This window comes from Globicephala melas, chromosome 3, assembly GCF_963455315.2.
Source record: "Globicephala melas chromosome 3, mGloMel1.2, whole genome shotgun sequence".
Classification (NCBI taxonomy): Eukaryota; Metazoa; Chordata; class Mammalia; order Artiodactyla; family Delphinidae; genus Globicephala; species Globicephala melas.
In genome coordinates this window covers 87,591,078-87,605,614 of record NC_083316.1, presented here as the reverse complement: position 1 = coordinate 87,605,614, position 14,537 = coordinate 87,591,078, and the positions used below count along the sequence as shown (strand labels likewise).

At 38.7% G+C, this 14,537-nt stretch overlaps 1 protein-coding gene across 1 annotated transcript in view; it reads left to right on the top strand.

The window, feature by feature from the left end:
* Positions 1-14,537, top strand: part of FBXL17 (F-box and leucine rich repeat protein 17) — a 478,538-nt gene that overhangs the window by 442,066 nt on the left and 21,935 nt on the right. The window contains exon 8 of the mRNA XM_030869915.2: positions 13,538-13,680. Within this exon, the coding sequence (XP_030725775.1) occupies positions 13,538-13,680 (143 nt within the window). The remainder of the gene's footprint in view (positions 1-13,537; positions 13,681-14,537) is intronic.

The window sequence follows — 14,537 nt, the reverse complement described above, 5'->3', positions numbered from 1 at the left end:
AAAGTAAGCTTCTCTCACTCAGTATGCCTCTAGAGGAATTAACTGATTTAGTTTCTTTATCAGATCTGTTCCTTCATTCCTTTCAAGGTAATTACAGGCTGCTTTTTCCCTGTCTCATGACACTGATTATTAGCTAAAGCTAATTCATCAGCTAGATATAGGTGAAACACCTTTAGCTGTCTTTCAGGAAAGGCTTAGTAAATTATTTGTCATTCTCCAGCCCAAGAAATGTTCTCCCTGTAAGTAAAAGTTTATTAGATACCGTGAGAGGTCTCTGGGTTCAGCCATTTTCTGTCCTAGCTATAATTAGAGAGCTAGACAAATTATATCAACTCCTAGGGAAAAAATCCACACACATACTCTTTTTAGTAAATCCAATTTACTCTATTTGCTTGGTATTAACAACTGTTAATGTTATGTCCAAATTCCCTTCCTTCCTCATGGAAAAAACTCTATCACTACAGCCAATACATACAAATGGATAGTTAATTACTCTGCACAGAGGGTTATGTGATTCATCACTGCAATGAGGAAGTGAATGTTGCCAATATTCAGCTTTTTCCAAACTACATAGTGTTATATGGTTTATGGCCCAATCAATGGTGGCTAAGCTCCAGAAAGAATTACTACCTAGATGTCAGGGACTCATTAAACTGATCAGTCTGTGGTCCTTTGTCAGTGATTTCCAAACCTGGCTGTGTATCAAAATCACTTGGTGACATTTAAAAAAAAAGGAGAATCAGGAAAAGATACAGCCTTCTGGTATCCACCCGCAAAGCCACTGAATCAGAACATTTTGGGTTGGGTCAGGGACAAAGTCAGGGTTTCTCAGGGCCTGAGGTTTGTACAGTTCGGGGTTTCTCTTTAAGAAAATGAATGCAAAATATCTTGCTTTAACCGATTTTACAAAAATATATGACGATGTGAATACATTTCTAGGACCAGGCCCTGGTAAAGGTCCATGTAAATGATGGACCCTGAAGCTTAACCTTCATTAGGTTAAGCTGTGGGCTAGGGCCTAGGAATAAATGTGTGTTTGCATGTCTGCATCTGTGTCTGTGTGCACACGTGAGCGTGTGAACCTGTGTGCATGGTTCAAGCTCCCAGGTAAGAGGATCCAGGGCTGGGACTCTCTCTTCTCCCTCAAAAGCAAAAAGAATAGGAAAGTTTAGTGTTCTCTACATTTTAATCTAGTTCTGCACTAAACTTTAAAATCTCAGATTGAGATACTTTGAATTTCGTATTTTTATTTACTTTGCCCTTCTTATGGCAGAAATGCCCATCAGCAAGAATTATTGCCAGTTTCTAAACTAGTCCATACGCTGCACAACAGCCCCTGAGTTACAGCTGCTCCGGTTATAGTCAGGGAGGAATAACTGAGCTCAACTTTCTGTGTTTCGTTTTAGTTTACAAATAGCTTTTTGCTTTTTTCCCATGATTTTAGATATCGAATTTCGGCACCAGTAAGTGTGTTTGTTTGCCTTAAGGAGCGCTGAGTTGGAGAGAAATGGTATTATAGGAAATGTCAAGTTCTTCACTTTGGTAAAATTAAATGATCTGTCCAGTAGCACCTTTTTAAAAACTGGTTTTTAATCCTTTATAAAAGTAAAACTTGCCTAGTGTTGAACATTTTAGAATGCATAAATATTTAAGGAAATATATGTTACCTATAATCTCCCCAAAGATACCTACAGTCATCACAGTGTTTGACATACTAGAGCTACTCAATAAATATTTTTAGAGTAAAAGAATAATATGAACTCTAGAGAAAACATAAAACCCCTTTCTGAGTTTTTTTCCCTAAGTGCCTGTAATTGTGATATCTAAGATACCCATATTTAAATGAACATACCTTGAGTACTAACAAGTAAAGTCCCTCTGCTAGACAATGATGATATAAAGATGAATAAAGGTGGCCTTTGCTCCTCTCAGTGGAATTTATATGCAGTAGAAGAAGCCAACAAATCCCTACCAACACAAGGACACTTAGACACACAAGGACACCAAGAGCAGCTATGTAAAATCCCACGTTGGAAATTTCTTTCAAATCTAAGTGCCAAAAAGATTTCTTTTCTCTTGACATTCTTGACTGTTCTCTTTCTCTCATTCCACATCCACTCCATCAGCAAATATTGTTGGGCCCATATTTAAATTCTATTCATAATTCAACTCCTTTCCATCTCCATTATGCTGCCCTGGCCCAAACCACTATCACTTCTTGTCTGGATAATTGCAATGGCCTCCTTATTGGTTTCACTGCTTCTGTTCTTTCCTCCTTACACTCTGTCCTCAATCCAGAAGCTGGAGAAGTCCTTTGAAAATTTTTTAGCTCATAATGCTCTTCTGCCACAAATTCTCCAATGTATTCCCACTTCATTTAGAGTGAAAGCCAATGTCATTAAATTGGCCTGTAAGATGATTTTGTCCACCCCCTTTTCCATCAACTCCTTGATCTAAAATCTACTGCTTGCCATCTTGCTCCTTTGCTCACTCTAGAACAAGCTAGCAACCTTCCCACCTCATGGACTTGGCACTGGGTTTTCTCTGCACAGAATGCTTTTCCCTCAGATACCTGTATGGCTTGATCCCCTCCCCTTCAGGTCTTTGTTCAAATGTTACTTTCTCTGTGAGGCCTTCTCCTTCCATCCTAATTACAATTAGAGCACTCCTACCTCTGGTCCCTGCTTTATTTTTCTTCAAAGCATTTTTACCATCCAAAATATTATATAGTATTATTTATTTGTATTCATAATACGAGCTCCACGAGGGCAGGGATTTGATCTCTTTATCCCCAGCTCCTAAAACATTTCCTGGTGCGTAGTAGGTGCTCAATTAGTATTTGTTGAAAGAAAGAAGAGATAATATATTCAGTCGGCTGACATCCCCACATGTTCTTTCTTCCTGTGGTTTCCTTCCTTTCAGTAGCAAGATACTTTTATAATGTTTACTGGGCAGCTCGACAACACACATGTTGTCACTAACCTTGGTATTTCTTAAGTGGTAGTCGCTGAAATCACATCCTACTTTTCTGCACACTGGGGCAGATAGATGTTTGTATCTGACGCCTGCTTGAAACTGATGCCCTGTCTTTATGGTGGTGTGGAAAATTCAGTTCAGAAAGGTGGCCAAGGCAGATAGATGACAGAGACACTAATGTACTTTTCCATATCTATGAACCAACATATTTAAGCCTGGAATTCACTTCTCATAAAGTGAGGAAATCTAATATAATGTCAGGATTTTGAAAAGGATGCATAATTCTTTGATAAGTAATGTATGTATTTATGCAGGCTGGAATAAAAAAGAATCATTGAACCAGGGACTTTAGGTTCTCAGCTAATGTTAGAGTGGTAAGGCTTTTTTTCTTCCTCATCTCAAATTCTAAAATTTAATAAGGAGATTGTCAGGGGAACCTAACATTCCACTCAAAGGGTTGGTTACCACCAAATACAGCACCACTGAAAACCAGAGTAGTGGATCAGATTCCTGTTAAATGAAGGTTATTTCTAAATGCACCCCTTGTTCATTACATTTTTGGATGTCACGTATTCAGAAGTAGTTTCTACTTACTCAATCAGATTTGTATCTTTCTGCATTAAAATAAAAATAATTAAGAAGGGATAAAGCAGGAAAAATACTTATCCTTGCTCCTAATGTACCAAAAGACCTTTATTTAAAAAATTCCTTCACTTGAACTTTTACTTTTCCACCAACTTGTTTATCTCATAGGAAGGAAAGCAGACACAGCCTATAAATAGTGCTTGCATTTCTGTTTCAGGATGTATAGGGCAGGAGAGCCTCTTCCCAGTAAGGTCAAGGGCCACAGGCAGCTTGCTCCCTTTGTAAGTCAGACAATACTCGCATGTTGCTATTCTGAACTCAGTAAGCAGAGTTATGTAAAATAAATGCCCTATGTGCAGCATCTTGAAAATTCTAGCACAATTCAGTGTCTCCACTCTGTTATCCACCATTTTTGGACAGTTTTCATACAGATTTCTTTTTCACTTGATTTTTAGAGATTTAGAGTTCCTAAGTAAAGCATACTCCACAGTCTTTGAAATTTCCAGAAGTAAATGAGCATTTGGAAAGTTATCTATAACCTTATTTGTTCCCTGAGGTTACTTTATTATTTTAAGAAACTTCAAGACTTTTCATGTCTCCAGAGGATAGACTAAGTTTATTTTACTGGTAGTTTCCTTCAAATTACATGGAAAATTATCTGTTGTCTAGAAAGCTAGTTCTCTGCTGTAGTCTAATGATAGAAAAATTATGTGCTTTTCCTCTTCATCAATTTAATTTAATAGATATCTACTGAGTACTTACAAGGATAGAGGCACTAAGCTAGGAATTTTTAAAAATGTATGACACCATGAAAAGATGCACAAAATCATTAGTGCTTAGGGAAATGAAAATTAAAACCCCCAATCAGGCACCGCTTCATACCTACTAGAGTGGCTGTAGTCAAAGAGACAGACATTCCCAAGTATTGGCAAGGATGTGGAGTCACTGGCCCTTTCATATGCTGCTGGTGGGAATGTAAGATTGTACAGCCACTTTGGAAAACACTTCGGCAGTTTCTTAGGAAGTTAAGCATAAACTTAACCATATGACCCAGAAATCCCACTCTTAGGTATTTACCCAAATGAAGTGAGAACATATATTCACACAAAGACATGTGTGCTAATGTTCATAACAGCGTTATACCTAATAGCCAAAAAGTGGAAACAGCCCAAATGTCCATCTAGAGTAGAATGGAATACTTTTCAGCATTGAGAATGAACGAACCATCAGTACACATAGCAATGTAGATCAATCTCATTAACATGATGGACAGCTAAAAAACCAGAAGCAAGGGTGTTCGGTGTTTGACTATTTGTATGAAGTTCAAAACCAAGAATACTAATCTGTGTGATGGGAAGTCAAGATAGTGGTTATCCTTTGGGGGAAATAGTAGTGACTGGAGTCGGGGATGAGGGTGCTTTAGGGGTGCTAGTCATGCTCTGTTTCTCAGTCCAGATACTGTTACACAGCTATGTTAACTTTGTCAAAATTCATCAAGTTGTACCTTGAGGATTTGTGTGATTTTCTACATGTATGTTATACTTCCAAAAAATATATTAAAACTATAAAAAGGGCTTCCCTGGTGGCGCAGTGGTTGAGAGTCTGCCTGCCGATGCAGGGGACGCGGGTTCGTGCCCCGGTCCGGGAAGGTCCCACATGCTGCGGAGCGGCTGGGCCCGTGAGCCATGGCCGCTGAGCCTGTGCGTCCGGAGCCTGTGCTCTGCAATGGGAGAGGCCACAACAGTGAGAGGCCTGTGTACCGGAAAAAAAAAACTATAAAATATGAGTGACACTTGATTTTCAGAGATTCAGGGGTCCTAGGAAAACACTCCATGTTCACTGCTTCACAGATTTTACAGTCTTGGGGAAGATGGGCATGTTGATAAATAATTCTGATATGAAACAAACTCTGATAAGTGCAGCATTAGAAATATAAGTAAGTGCAGTGAAATAAAGAAAAATATTTACAAAAAAGGACAACTTGGAAAAATGTAGGGTGTAGTCACTGTTGGGTTTGCTACATAATAATGGGAGGAACAGAATAATGTTTAAAAGTGGAATTAAAGCTATAAATTAGAAATAAAGGGATTAAAAGCATTGGATTATGTACAAGAAGTCATAACTGTTTGAGAGGTAAAGTTGTTTTAAAATATCAGAACACATCAGTTATTTATATCCTGAAAAATGAGTTCTTTTGTTTTTAGTTGACTGACTTTACTGGAGTTGTAGGTTACTCGGTTCCAGTGGTTCTCAGCCTTGACTTCACATTGGGATCACAGGAGCTTTTATAGTTTCTCCTGAATCAGAATCTCCAGGGGTGGGACTCGGGCATCTGTACTTTTTTTAGGCACCTGTGATTCTCCTGAACTGCCAGGGTTAGGAGCCACTGCTGTAGTCCCTGCGGGGTAGAGGGGACCTTTGCAGGGACCATGATGCAACAACAAGTGTCTCTGAAAGCGCCGTTCCTTTGTTTTGGGGGCTTCTGTGGCTTCCACAAAGAAGAGCACTTTTCATATTTATCTCTCTGTATCCGTGCCAAGAAATTTCTCTGCAAATGGCTTTTATCCAAGTATTACATGAAAGATGTTAATCCTACTGTTAAATTTTAACCCTGATTCTTTCATGCACTAGGGCATTTCTTCTGATTTTATTACAGGTACATAGATCTACAGCAGATGATAGAACTGGAAGGGACAAAATGGCACATGCGGGTCACTTGTTAGTGCACTCATATGACTAATCTTTCTCCTATGAGGAAAAAAATGTATTTTTAGTCCTAACATTTATATATCAGATCTTACAGTGTAAAAATAATACCTGCTTTCACTTAGAAAATTTTAGTCCTCTACTTAGTTCATTCACTTGGTATCTCTTATTAACTTATCCATGTTTTTTTTCTCTTTGCTTTCAAACAATTTTAGAATTACAGAAAAGTTGCAAAAATAGTAGAGAGTTCATGTATACTTTTCATCCAGCTACCTCTAATGTTGAGGACATATAACCAACAGTACAGTTATCAAACTAGGAAATTAACTTAAAACAACAAGATTAACTAAGCTACAAATCTTACTTGAATTTCACCAGGTTTTTCCCTAATTTTCTTGTCTGGTCCAGGATTCAATCCAGCATCCCACATTGTATTTAGTTGTCATGTCTCCTCAGGCTCCTCTAATCTGTGACAGTTCCTCATTCTTTTCTTATACTCCATTATCTTGACTCTTTTGATGAGTACTGGTGAATTATTTATAAAATGTTTCTCACTTTGGGTTTGTGTGATGTTTTCTTATGAGTAGATTGAAATTATTCATTTTGGTGAGAATACTGCAGAAGTGATCAGGCGATACATTATATCTCTATATGTTATTACTGGTGATGTTAACCTTGATCATTTGGGTAAGGGGGTGTCTGCTGGGTCTCTCCACTATAAAGTTACAATTTTCGATAGTTGATAAATATCTTTGGCACTATGCCAATATTCTGTTTCACCTCAAACTTTCACTCACTGATTTTTGCACCCATTGGTCGATCTTGCCTGCAATAATTATTACTCTGGTCTTCGCCTGGTAACGTTTTTTTTTTTTTAATTTCCCTCATTCCTTATACATTTATTAATTGGAATTCTTCTGTAAGGTGCCCTTCCTTGGCTATTTTTTAATTTATATCAGTATGAATCTGTGAATGCTTATTCAGTTTTCTGAATTATAATCCAGTACTATCATTATTTATTTTGCTTCTCAAATTGTTCCAGCTGTGGCCATTGGCAGCTCTTTCTGATTGGATCCTCTGTCTTTTGGATGTACCCTCACTCATTTCTAAGCACTTCTTTTTTATACGATCACAAGATATCCCAGAATCATCGTCTATTTTCCCGGCCCCAGTTCTGGAATCAACCATTTTTCTAAGAAGCCCTGATTTCTTTTATTCACTTTATTGGAGAATGATACTTAAAAACTAAGATCTGGGTGCTAGTAGATCATTGCTACTGGGGTATCCTTGCTCTGAGTTCCTCTCAGCAGAAAGAGCTAGGAAATGTATGTATGTATACTAAGCCATGCATGCATGCACATACATCATATTTATTATTTCTACATGTATTTATCTGTAATGTGTGTATAAAATACCATGAGTTCATTCTAATATCTCTGATTCCAGTTCAATACCACAAGATTCATTATAAGCCTCCCCCCTTTTCTTATTTGTAACTTCTTTCCCTAACAGTGAAAAGACTGGCTCTCATTATTTATAGTCCTAGATTATGCGTAAAGTAGTTACTGAATTGCTAACTCACACCCCTGTGAGAAATAGATTTCCTAACTAGAGTGCAGTATTTGCTGACAGTTCTTTTTGGTTTTCACTTTACAATATCCAATCAAAATCATGTTTTCCGAAGCCACTTAATTCTTAATTCCCATCCCCTTTGGTGTGGTTATATTATTTGCTGGGGCCATGTTGTTCATTTGTAACACAGTTAGGTTCATTTGTTACTGTTGGTATTCCACTTCGGGTTCCCCATCCTGGCTGGTTTTAATTTTTTATTTTGGGAAGTATGTGAAGCATTACTATGGCTCAGAGAGTCAAAGCTATAGCCAAAGAGAGAGTCTAAGAAGTGTTTGTCCCCCTCACTCTCCCAACCTCACCTCCACATTCCATGCCTTCTTTTCTCCCGTTTCCCACCAACCCCCTATGGTTAAACAGTCTCTGTAGTTTCTGGTGTGTCTTTCCCATATTCTTTTTTCACAAGTGAGCAGATTCATGTTTTTGTTTTTGTTTATTTTTTTAATTGCATTGTCTTTTGGGTGGTGGTAGCACATCATGTAAACTCTTTTTTGCACTTTGGTTTTTTCACTGAATGATTTGGAAGTTCCTAGTGATCTTCCCCCATTAATTTTTTTTAAAGCTGCATAGTGTTCAACTGTGAGGATGTAGCATAGTTTATTTAACCACTCTCCTATGTATGGGCATTAGGGGCTGTTTCCATTATTTTGCAATTACAATCAACGCTTTAATGAATAAACTTGTATGTGTGTAATTTTGTATAATTAGAAGTATATTTTCAGGATAGATTCCTAGAAATGGAGTTTCTTCGTCAAAATTAACTACATATATGCTCATGTCTTTTAGTCACTCTGTATGCCTATGGAAACACCTTTTAGTGAGTTAATGTATATCCTTGATCATCATATGTTTCTGAATTACAGCTTTGAATTTATGTAACTTTTTTAACTTTAACTTTATTAGTTACACTTAGCACATTAAAAAGTGCATTAAAATTGCATTGGGATAAGGAATTAGTCTTGCATAATTTATCCCTTTTCAAGGCTTAATAAATACCATTATAATGTGTCAACAGCCCCTAGTGAAGATAGTAATCATACCTTCCATTTACAGCCCTATCATCCTAGGTGCAGTCTGTAAGTTCGTGATCACCGATGGAGAGCAGGCAATTCAAGAACTCTAGCAGTGACATAATGACTAAGTATTTATATAATGGTCCCATTTGCCCAGAGCTTCTTATTTTTCAAAACTCTTTCAAGTCTTTTCATTTTAAATCAACTGCACCACTGTAGAATGGCGTGGGGAAATATCGAATAAATCAATATTTTATTTGTGTAGTGCAAAGTCCCTGACATGTATTATCTCATTGGAACCTCAGACCAACCCTGTGAAGTAGACAGGACATATAGTCACCATCCCTATTGTGCAGGTGAGGAAGCTGAGACTCAGGAAAGTTAAATGTCATCCTGAGGTCAACATCTACTAAGTAGTGAGGCCGGAAATGAATTTGAGACTCTACCACAGCTAGCTCATGAAAAACAATAAAAAAATATATCCAAAGGTAGGATATATTCACAGAGAGGTAAATTACTCAGTATATATTTCGGGATTTAAAGATACTTTTGGACCCCGTTTTATAGTCACAGGGTAAATACTTGGCTACCTATGAGCAGTAGTGTTTAAATCTTGAATGGAGGTAAAGGGAAATATATTCTGAACATACACAGGCTCCTCTACCACCCTGGATGCTGCTGCTGTGAAGGAATGAGCCCTGGCTTTGGAGCCAAACTATCTCCATTTGCACCCTAGTTTTGCCACTAAATAGGCATGGGGCCTTGGTGAGGTATTTAACCTTAGTTTTCTTACCTCTACCATGGTTATTGTTTTTGCAGTGCTGTTGGAGGGATTAAAAGTAACTTCACCAGGAAGACTCATCCCTGGTGCCATCTAAATGTCATTCTTACAATGATCATTCCATTTCCTTCAAAGCACTTGTTACAATTTAGAATTATATATACTTTTGTGTCCACTTCACAGCTCTCCTTCTAGAATATGGGCTTCATGACATCAAGGACTCTGTTTATTTTTGCTACTCCATTTATGTCTTATGCCAACCCCAGTGCTACTAATCATGGAGTGAATATTTCTGGAATAAATCTGCCACTTCCTTGTACTTGTTTTTATTTCAGCCGCAGTCAGCCGCACGGAATGACCTGCAGCTCCCCAGTCCTTTCACATCTCTCTGCCCTTACATATGCTATTTCCTTAGCCCGACATAGTAGCCCTCACGCCTTTGTTTTTCTGGAGAATCCTTACTCATCCCTCAAGACCTAGCTTAACTCTTCCATGAGGGCTCCCGTGATCTCTCTCTTCCCCTGAAGAGTGAGGGGCTCGCATGCCTCTTGGCGTGCCTCTATAATAGACCAAACCACATTATAGTCATTGGCGTGTTCAACTAATATATATATATATTTTTTTTTTTTTTTTTTTTTTTCTTGCGATACGCGGGCCTCTCACTGCTGTGGCCTCTCCCGTTGCGCAGCACAGGCTCCGGACGCGCAGGCTCAGCGGCCATGGCTCACGGGCCCAGCCGCTCCGCGGCATGTGGGATCTTCCCGGACCGGGGCACGAACCCGTGTCCCCTGCATCGGCAGGCGGACTCTCAACCACTGCACCACCAGGGAAGCCCTCAACTAATATTTTTAAAAACTGATTCTGTACCAGGTGTATGCTAGATGCTGGGGATACAACAGTGAATAGGAAATCCGTCATTCTAATGGGAGAAGTGAGCTGCAAAAAAAGTACATAACTGAACAAATAAATAGTAACTTTTCCGATATCAGAAAATGACAGGGCAATCGGTTCTGAGAAGCTGACCTTTGACTCGAGATCTGAAAAGTGAGAAGCTAGGGATGGGAAGAGATGGGGGATGAGCATTGTGTTGTGACTGTTTACTTGGTTGTTCCTCATTTCCACCCAACCCTCCCTCCCCCCGCCATCCCCACTGAACTGACCTCTGAGCTCTGTGAACCTTTCTGTCCCTATGACCGAGCACAGGCCAGGTGTGTCACACCACAGTTCCATACGCTGGCAGTGCAGCATGTTGGAATTGCCAGGTGCCTGGGCCCATGATTCTGAACTAGTAGATCTGATGTGCAGCCAGGACTGAGAGCCGGCTCTCAGCTTACTGTCTACTCCCCACTTACTACCTTGTGATACTGGGAAAGGTGTTCCATCATTCTGAGTCTCAGTTTCCTGATCTTTAAAATGGAACTACCAATAAGATTTTGTAAGGTTGCTGTGAGGATTAAATGAGATAATGCGCCTAAAATTCTTAGCCCAATGCCTAGCACATGGATAGTCAATAAGTATTGGAGAGAAATGCTCTAGGGTGAGTGCTCATGAAGTGTTTGTTGAGTAAATGAATGAGTTAAGGAAAAATAAAATTTAATTCTTACTTCAGTAAATAGAACTATGGCAAAACAAAAGCTGAATACCTTGATTCATCTTCAGTTGTCTTATTTACTGTTTGTTTTAATTTGGACAAGAAAGAAAAAAAAGGAAAATACCAAACACTAGTGATTTTAGCATCTGGAATTAGTAGCTGTTAACTCTTCATTTGCTTATCAAGCAGCCTCTGGAAACTCCACAGATCACTTGATTTACAGTTTTCTGGATAGTGCAGGGCTTTCACATTCTAGTCTCAAACCTCAGTAAAAATACGCTATCCACTAATGTGGGGTCATCCTGCATCTTGTGCTCCATCTTTTGAAATCACAGTTTGAGCACTTTGTATTGAAAGGAATTTCTTTTTGCACCTTCTACTTCTTTTATCATACAAGATCCTCAGGATATCATGACCAATGGAATTTATGACAAAATCAGAGATAACAATAGTTTTCTTAGGTCAGGAACACCGATGGGATTAACCTGGGATATTGCTTATACTACACGAAAATATCACTCAGACCATTCAGCAAACCTTTGCAGATTTCCCCTGCCCCGCCCCACCTCCTTGGAAAACTAAATGCCAAAACAGCATGTGCACAGATGAGAACATCAACAAACTGATAACATGAGGAACTTCCAGGAATTTTTTTTTTCTTCCTTTATAGCATTTTCACTGGAAAACACTGGGATCATGATTATTGTTTTTATAAACTTTAAATATCTGGCTACTTCGGAGTGCTTTGATACCTGAATGCATGGGCATGAGTTTTCTAGTTTAAAAAAAATTACTTAGGTAATTAGCAAAGAGATTTTGCCAAGTGTTTTTTTTCTGCGAGCTATAAGTAAGTAAGTCAGAAAGAGAAAAACAAATATCATATATTAACGCATATATGTGGAATCCAGAAAAATGGTACAAATGAACCAGCTTGCAAGGCAGAAATAGAGACACAGATGTAGAGAACAAACGTATGGACACCAAGGGGGGAAAGCGGGGATGGAGGCGGGGTGGGGTGGTGGGATGAATTGGGAGATTGGGATTGACATATATACACTGACATGTATAAAATAGATAACTAATAAGAACCTGCTGTATAAAAAAAATTAAAGTGAAAAAAGAGTTAATGTTTATTTACATGAGTAATTCATTCTGCTCTTATCAATCTAATCAATTGGAAAATATCATCCACTTTTAATGTCACAGAAATCAACTCATCCTATCTTAGGATGAGGAAATAATTAGCAAACAATTCATTAGTCCTTTTTAACATTTTTGGCATTGTTTTCAGGGTTTTCATTTACAAACCAATGCACCGTAAACTTTTTCTGGCTGGAGGTATTGAAATCTGTTTTCCTGTGCTGCAAAGGTAGAAGTGTGCACATCTATTTAATCAGAAGTCTGTAGCAAAGAGCCAGATTCACCGACTGGTTGCTCTGCCAGGAAGATGGGTTATGGAGCTGTGCAGTGATAAGTAGTACACATCATAGATGACGGGCTAAGCATCTGCACGTCAGTAGTGGTACAGTGCTAAACAGTCAAGAAGACTAGAGATACCGTCGTAATGTTCAGATGACAGGCTTCATTTCATATGTTAATAGAAGGAAGGCTTTTGATACGGTGAGGAAATTCCCCATAACAAATGCATTCCCTTTATTGTGCTCTAGCATAGCACCAATTAAATTCAGCTGTATGTGTAATGTACGTTTAATTCCTAGCGGTCCCAAGAAGGACTAACGTGAAAAATATTATATACTCTTACATTTTACAGATGATGAACAGATGGGAAAAAAATGCCAATTGGTAAAGAAATTCATATGCAGTATAACACACCTCAAAATGGTGTTTACATGTTTTTTCTTTTTTAAAATTATTAAAGTTATCTTGGGTAAAATTTAATTACTGCTTAGGGTTTTCTGTAACGTCATATGTGTAATTCATTTTAATTTATGCCTTCTGCAGATACGAGTGTTTGGAAGTACAGGTAACCTTATAATGAGTAAAACTGATAAAATGTTATGTTCCAATGAAAGGGAAATTATGGCATGATTATTCACTTTGTGAAAGGGTTTGTCATAGGGCAAGCTTTCCTAAAGCATTTTAAATTGAATTTCGTTTACAAAACATTCATTTACACACAACATTTCAGGAACAAATTTAGTGAGGAAATGAGAGAAATAGTCATAATGAGATAGAGAGATCCCTTACCCTGCTAACGTTTATGCTTGCTTTCTTCCCCTTTGTCCCTCCCTGCAGCACTGATAGCCATTGGGCGATACAGCATGACAATAGAGACTGTGGATGTTGGATGGTGTAAAGAAATTACAGACCAAGGAGCCACCCTGATTGCACAGAGCAGCAAGTCTCTGAGATATTTGGGGCTGATGAGATGCGATAAAGTAAGAGTTGTCTATCAAGTTTCTTTTCTACGTATCACTGTAGTTAATAGCTTGATATTATATTCTTCCTCTCTCCCTATATATATATGTTTGTATACACACACATGCATATACCATTACACTGTAAGTTGCCCGGTTTTCTAAACTTATCTGAGATTATTTTTGAATTTCTCTGTTTAAAAATGAATTTCGTGCTTATGCAGAAAGAAAAAACAATCATACACACGCTCAGCTTAGATTTTGGCTTCCTATCCATAAGTCTATGGACCACGATTAAAAACGTTCGCATGGCACACTGCAATGTGCACGGTCTAAGAGTAAAATTTTGTTCTGGGTTCCAAGTTTCCTACAACAGTAAGATGGAAAGCACAGCGCCAAATTGTTTTGTCACAATCTGAAGTGTGCCATTTCAGTGCTCAACATCTATGTATTCTGGCCATTTGGGGGCAAGAAAGGGCCAGTGAGGGCATGTTATGTGGGAATTTGCCTCTCTCCACGTTTCAGGCGCCACTTCTCTCACATGATGAGAAACGGTCCCAGAGGCCCCACGGACGGTCAGTGGAGCTGGCCAGAGACGTGAGCATGAGTTTGAGAAATTGTGCTGCATTTACTAAAGATGATCAAAACCTGAACTGATAACCAGGCATTAGAGAGGTGCCTTCCCCTTTGTCACTTTTATGTTTTCCCCTATAACAAGTCTAGGAAGTAATCGTTTGTACTGTGAAGGGGAGAAAATAGAGGCTCAGAAAGACCAGGCACTGGCCCAAGGCCACTCCTCCAAGACTTTACCCCAGATCTTCAAGTCTGTGTCCAGGGCCTGTGGCAAACCCTGGGGGCTATCTCCAGGCAAGGGGATG